This window comes from Sminthopsis crassicaudata, chromosome 3, assembly GCF_048593235.1.
Source record: "Sminthopsis crassicaudata isolate SCR6 chromosome 3, ASM4859323v1, whole genome shotgun sequence".
Lineage (NCBI taxonomy): Eukaryota > Metazoa > Chordata > Mammalia > Dasyuromorphia > Dasyuridae > Sminthopsis > Sminthopsis crassicaudata.
In genome coordinates, this window is record NC_133619.1 from 206,603,208 (window position 1) to 206,609,207 (window position 6,000).

The window sequence follows — 6,000 nt, forward strand, 5'->3', positions numbered from 1 at the left end:
TGATAGATTGTGCATCAAAGAATAAAAGATTACAGTACAGTAATGAAGGTCCATTCACGGTTATATAACAAAATTATAGTAATTATATTGGATTTGGAGTCAGAAGACCTGAGTTTAAATCTTGCCACATAAATTATGTGTGACTCAGAACAACTAATTTAACTTCCAAGTTCTCTCATCTATAAAATTAGGGGAGTTCAACTTGTCCTTTCTAACTTAAAATCTAGTATCCTTTGCTTTTTGTTTATACATTTGCAACTTTTCACATAAATGTTGTGACTTTCTTGAAGGTTCATTAGGAACTTGTATGTTGTTTTAGGAGGCAATGTATTCTGATCAAAGTTTGGATTCTTTTGATGATAGTTCATTAGAGAAGCCCTAACATTTGAACTACTCCTTTCTTTTAAATAAAATTGTTTCTTAGATACTAGTAATATGGAAGAAATTTCTACTAGAGAAAATGCAAGATAATAACCTCCCCCTTACCTCTCTCTCCCTCTCTCCCTGTTTCCCCTCCCTGTCTCTCCCCCTCTCTCTCTTCTCCCTCTCTTTCTCCTCCCCCTTTCTATCTTCCCCTATTTCCCCTTTTCTCCCCCTCTCCTTCCTTCCTTCATGTGTCCCTTCCTTTCCACTCCCTCTCTCCCTTGGCCCGCTTACCCTCTTCCCTCTCTTCTTCCCTATATCCTTTTTATCTCTTTCAGATCTTTGGCGCTGCCAATTCCTTTTGCCGTTTGTTAGCCTAGGTTTGATGTGCTTCGGGGCTTTGATTGGACTTTGTGCTTGTGCCTGCAGGAGTCTGTATCCAACCATTGCCACAGGAGTCCTTCATTTCCTTGCAGGTGGGTGCCGAGTTTTATTGTGCTTGGATTCCTCACCTTAACGTGAGGGCCTTTTTTACTTGTGGTTCCTGAGCTGCCACATCCTGGTGTCATGTTGAGACATCACTTACCGCGCTATCTAATGTGCTCTTGTTTTTCCTTTTCTGTTGCTCCCAATTAGGTCTGTGTACACTGGGCTCAGTAAGCTGCTATGTTGCTGGTATTGAGCTACTTCATCAGAAGCTGCAGCTGCCTGAAAATGTGAAGGGTGAATTTGGCTGGTCCTTCTGCCTGGCCTGTGTCTCGGCCCCCTTGCAGTTCATGGCTGCCGCACTCTTCATCTGGGCAGCACGTACCAACCGAAAAGAATACACACTAATGAAGGCCTATCGTGTGGCGTAGGTGGACTGCAACTTCAGTTAGAGTTTGCTACACTACAGTATTTTTTAATGTCTATCTTTTCTCATACCTTTTTCTTCCCTCCCTACCTTTCCCCCTCACTGTGGACACAATTTCATTCTGGATGTTTATTTAAAGCATCATTTTCTCACCTTCAACTTTAAATTTGGATGGTCTTTGAGAAATCACACTCTTCATGCTACGTCCAATAAAGCTACACCCAGAATCTAAAAAAGAGAAATTAGATAAAGAGAATAAATTTATGTCAAGAGTATCTATCACCTGGATGAGGCTTATGTAAGCAAAGTTAACAACAAGTAACTTCTAAGAGACTAAGATATAAAGGTGAAGTTACACTATGTATGTTGAATTTGTGGCACTCAATTTAAAAAGTCTCTTATCATTAACCTAACTTTAGTTTTGCTGTTGTGTAGAACCGATCATTCATGGATATGAGTGCTATTTTCAAATGTTATTTAAACTATGTGATGGAGAAAAGTTGTCACATTTCTCTGACTTTTGAAGTATAGCTTTATCTGAGGTGAAATACAACAGCCCTTTTAAACTGCACTGTGCACAAAATCTTTGAGCAGGGATGTGAAAAATAGATATTTCAGTTGAAGCTTTGTATCGCTCTCTACTAGTACTGGAAGTTAGCTCAAACAACAGGGTATTATAAAACTTTTTACTTCCTTTAAAATTTGAGTGTCATAGATCACTTCCCTCATTGCATAGTCTTACTGAAAGATAACTATGCTTTCTAATAATGTGTATGGGTCAAGGAATTGAATGCCCCAACTTGCCAACATAGTCAGTTAGGTACTCCCTCAAAACATTTATCCAGAAGAAGGTTAATCCTCAAGATCTAAGGCTTTGGCTGCCTATTAATAACTGTGGTCTTTATTTTCTGTGATGGAATGAGGTGCCTTTTCTCACCCAGATCTCTCTCTTCATGGACATCTCAGCATTGTTTAATTTCTTCTAATTTAGTTATTTTTATAAATATGTGTATAAACTTTTAAACTTTTAAAATCCTATTTATTTTATTCCATTTCTGTAGAACATGGCAGGTTTTTTAAAGAAAATGTAACATAGTAATTTCTTACCATGTCCCAAATCTGTTGTTTAAAAAATAAAATCAGATCCGAAAAGAGGTTCTCAGACATGTTTTTTGAATGCCCTACCTTAGAATAATGAAGAGAAATGAAGAAACTAAAGTGATTATGTATTGCCTGTTGGTATGTATCCAGGGCATAAGCTTAGGCTCTTGATTTTGGGTTGAATTTATTTCTGTCTTATTATCCAGATAAGTGTAGATTCTACTTCAGTAATTTACTTATTTTCCAGTTTCTTTTATTTAAAAAAAATTTTTTTCTTACACCTAGAATGAATAAGTCAGTCAACAAACATGTATTTAGCAACTATCATATGCCAAGTACTGTACTTGGTACGGGGGATAAAAACGTGAAATAATCCCTATATTTAAATTCAAAACAGTAAAATTCAAGTGACAATTATTTTGCGTTGATCGGTGAGCCTACATAAACAAGCCCAATCTTAAAGGCATATATCTGTTCTGTGCAGCATTCATAAAATAAAAAGGATTACTGGCTTCATTTCCTTATGGCTAATGGGATAAGAGGATTATATATAAAATGTCATCTCCATCTTCTAAATTGACAATTTTGTAAGCAAATTTGGGCTATTGCCATAAAGTTTTGTTGTTTTTTTTTTTAATTAAGTTTCCTTCATTTTTGCTACATTATTTTACTCTTTAACTTATAATAGTTACATACCACCTTAGAATGTGGGGAAAAATACTATTTATTTTTAATAGGGTTCCAAGCATATTCTCAGACCAGTTCTGTGATCTTTATCATTCTTACAGTATGAGTTCCCTACTATACTTGCTTACTACCTTTCAAAAAGAATAGTAGCCTGAAACTATTAATTATCAAGCTATCTGAATATCTCCTTTCCTTCTTCTTGACTTGGATATGTTCTAATTCTGCTGTCTTCATTGGAGTATGAACAGTAAAAGGTACATAAATTCTAGTTAGCTTTGAGTAGTGGTTTGTTTAAAAAGCAACAGTAGTAACTATAGAGAAGGGAATGCAACTTGGCTGAAAAAGATGTCTGTATGAAGAAGGGATATCTTTTCTCACATTCTGTGGCTGTGTTTTGTTTTGTCGGCTACATTCGTGATAGGTTATTGTCTTATTGATTTTTTGCTGTTGTCCTGCTGATTGTGTTATGTTTTGTGAACATAACATTTTCACCTGTTCCATACTGTCATGTAATAGTGGCTTGGCCTAAAGACAGTGCAAGGGTGAAATCTGTTTCTGACATTTCCGCTCATCTTAGAAATCCACAGGAAAAGGAAGGCCTATGCCTTTCAAGAATCTTTAAAATGCTTTAATGTATATTTCCAATCAGACTCTTTAAGATTTCATAAATATTGGAGGAATGACAAACATAAAACTTCTACATCTTTTTAGCAAAGTATTTGTAAATATTAATAACTTCCTTTAAATCATAAGAATTCCCAAATATAAGTTGTGAGGAAATAAAAGAAAAAAGAAGAAGAAAACCTTAGTGAAGAATAGACACTATAATTGTTTCTAAACCTGTATACAAGTTATTGGGAGGAAATTTTTATATATTATGTGTGTATATGTGTTGTAACAAGTGAAATTGTAGTAAATCATAAGTCCCAGAAAGCATTTTAACAGCAAAATACTTTCCAGGAAGAAAATCCAGGGCCTTAAAAGAAAGGTTGGGACCTTCCTTTTTCAAAAAGTTTAGCACTCTCCAGAAAAGGAAGAACCCTCTTATTGGGAAATGAGAAGATCCATATGGCAAGCAAAATGTGTCACAATCTCCAAACACCACAACAAAATAAAATGAAATTATATGTATATAAATAATCAACAAAAGAAGATACCAAGTACTACCAGGGATTTCTCTCTTTGCCTACTATGATCTCTCCTGAGTCATTCTGATATTAATTAGTCCCCTTCATTCTTCTTTTATCTCAAGTTCTCTATGTTAATATATCAAGAAAATTTTTAATGGACTTAGACACACATATAAACACATGTGAGGTAGTTTAAATAGGTCAGGTTAACTAGTCACATTTTATGTTATACACTTGAAGTGTGTAACTTCTCCAACATTTTAGGGAAATTTAAAATCAGTATATTAGTCCTTCACACATAAACTGATCTATCAAGTTTCACAGTAATCTTAAAAGTCATGTTAAAATAAGGATTAAACACATGTTTGTGTTTTAAGATTGAGGGCATGTTTTGATTTTCATGTCAGGGTTTCTCTTGCCAATATTTAAATTTACTTCTTCAGTTTAAACTGGCTTTTTCTTGCTCTAATCATTCCCTTAATTTTGTGGCTGCTAAAGGTTCTTGGGTGAAACTTTAATGAGGTAGTCTCAATCAGTAACTACAATATTTGGCACAATCCCTGCATTCTGTCCTCCACCCTGATTCATGATTGCCCTACTTGAAAGGAGACCACAAAGAATAATGCTTATTTTGAATTAGCTCTTCTCTTCTATACATGAAAGTTCATGAAACCACCAGGTCTCCCAAATTATATTGTCAATGAATAAAACAAATTTAACTTTGTTCCTCCCTAGATTACCTACAACTTGCTTGTATAAAGCAACTGTTGTGACACATTTGGTAGACATAATCTCAGTGGTGGGAAGATTAGCTTAATCTGAACAAAAAACCCCAATAACATACTAGGTAACTAGTCATCAAGCCTAGAAGACCTCCAATGAATCTGTGGATAACTAGTTAGGAAGCTTTCCTTCCATCAAACCTGAAGTAGATTTTTATAATTTACACCTTTTAGTCCTGTTCTGAGAGCTAAGCAAAAGAAGTCAATTTGTTTCATCCATTGACAATGTAATGAAAGAGCTATGAGTGATCTAACTCAAATTAGGGCCCAACAAATACATATGTGGTGCAGGAGATACACTAATTGAATGTAATCTAAAATTGCTTTACTTGTTTTGGCTTCCATATCACACTTAATAATGTTAAGTTTGTGGTCCATTTAAATTGCCAAAAATTTCGGAAGAACTGAAGTGCTATAGAACCATGCCTCTCCTTTAATACTTGTGAAGTTGACACTGATCCCCAGTGCAAAACCTTTATTCTAATTAAATCCCATCTTAGATTTGGCCCAATGTTCTAGCCTATCAAGATCTTTGAGAATCTTCATTGTCATGCATTATATTGCTATCCCCTTTAGTTTTATCATCTGAAAATTTGGTAAGTATATCAGCTATGCCTTTCTCAAAGTCATTGATAAAAAAAAAAAAAAAGTTTAACACAGGGGTCAGGGAATTTATATTTGTATCCTTAAAAATTTCTTTCTTGAGAGTTTTCTATGCTTCTAGAGTTATTTCATATGTGTGTGTATATACATTTATACACACATGCATGCACATATGTATGTGTGTATATACATAGATTTTCATTTGTATATTTATATTTCATATATATGTCTATACACACACATAAACATATATGTATATATTAGTATTTCTCTCTAAAGTGTTTGAAATTTGCTCTCAGACATAAAGTACACGGAAAACTATGACTTCCTTCTTTTCTATTACAAATTTAAAGAAAGTATCAACAATTTTCACTCAAGATTTTCTATCATTTCTACCCCCAAAACAGGTTCCTCCATAGTAAGAATGAGGTATAAAAGTTCTCTTTAGCATTTGCTGTAGCATTTGCAAAATAAAATTTTG

At 34.5% G+C, this 6,000-nt stretch overlaps 1 protein-coding gene across 5 annotated transcripts in view; it reads left to right on the plus strand.

Moving 5' to 3' along the window:
* The window catches only part of CLDND1 (claudin domain containing 1), a 42,067-nt gene extending 39,699 nt beyond the window's left edge, over window positions 1-2,368 (plus strand). For all 5 annotated transcript variants that reach the window (XM_074299825.1, XM_074299828.1, XM_074299826.1 and 2 more), the window contains 2 exons: window positions 702-839; window positions 1,000-2,368. In XM_074299825.1, the coding sequence (XP_074155926.1) occupies window positions 702-839; window positions 1,000-1,220 (359 nt within the window). In that variant the 3' untranslated portion in view covers window positions 1,221-2,368. The remainder of the gene's footprint in view (window positions 1-701; window positions 840-999) is intronic.
* Window positions 2,369-6,000: the final 3,632 nt, after the last annotated feature.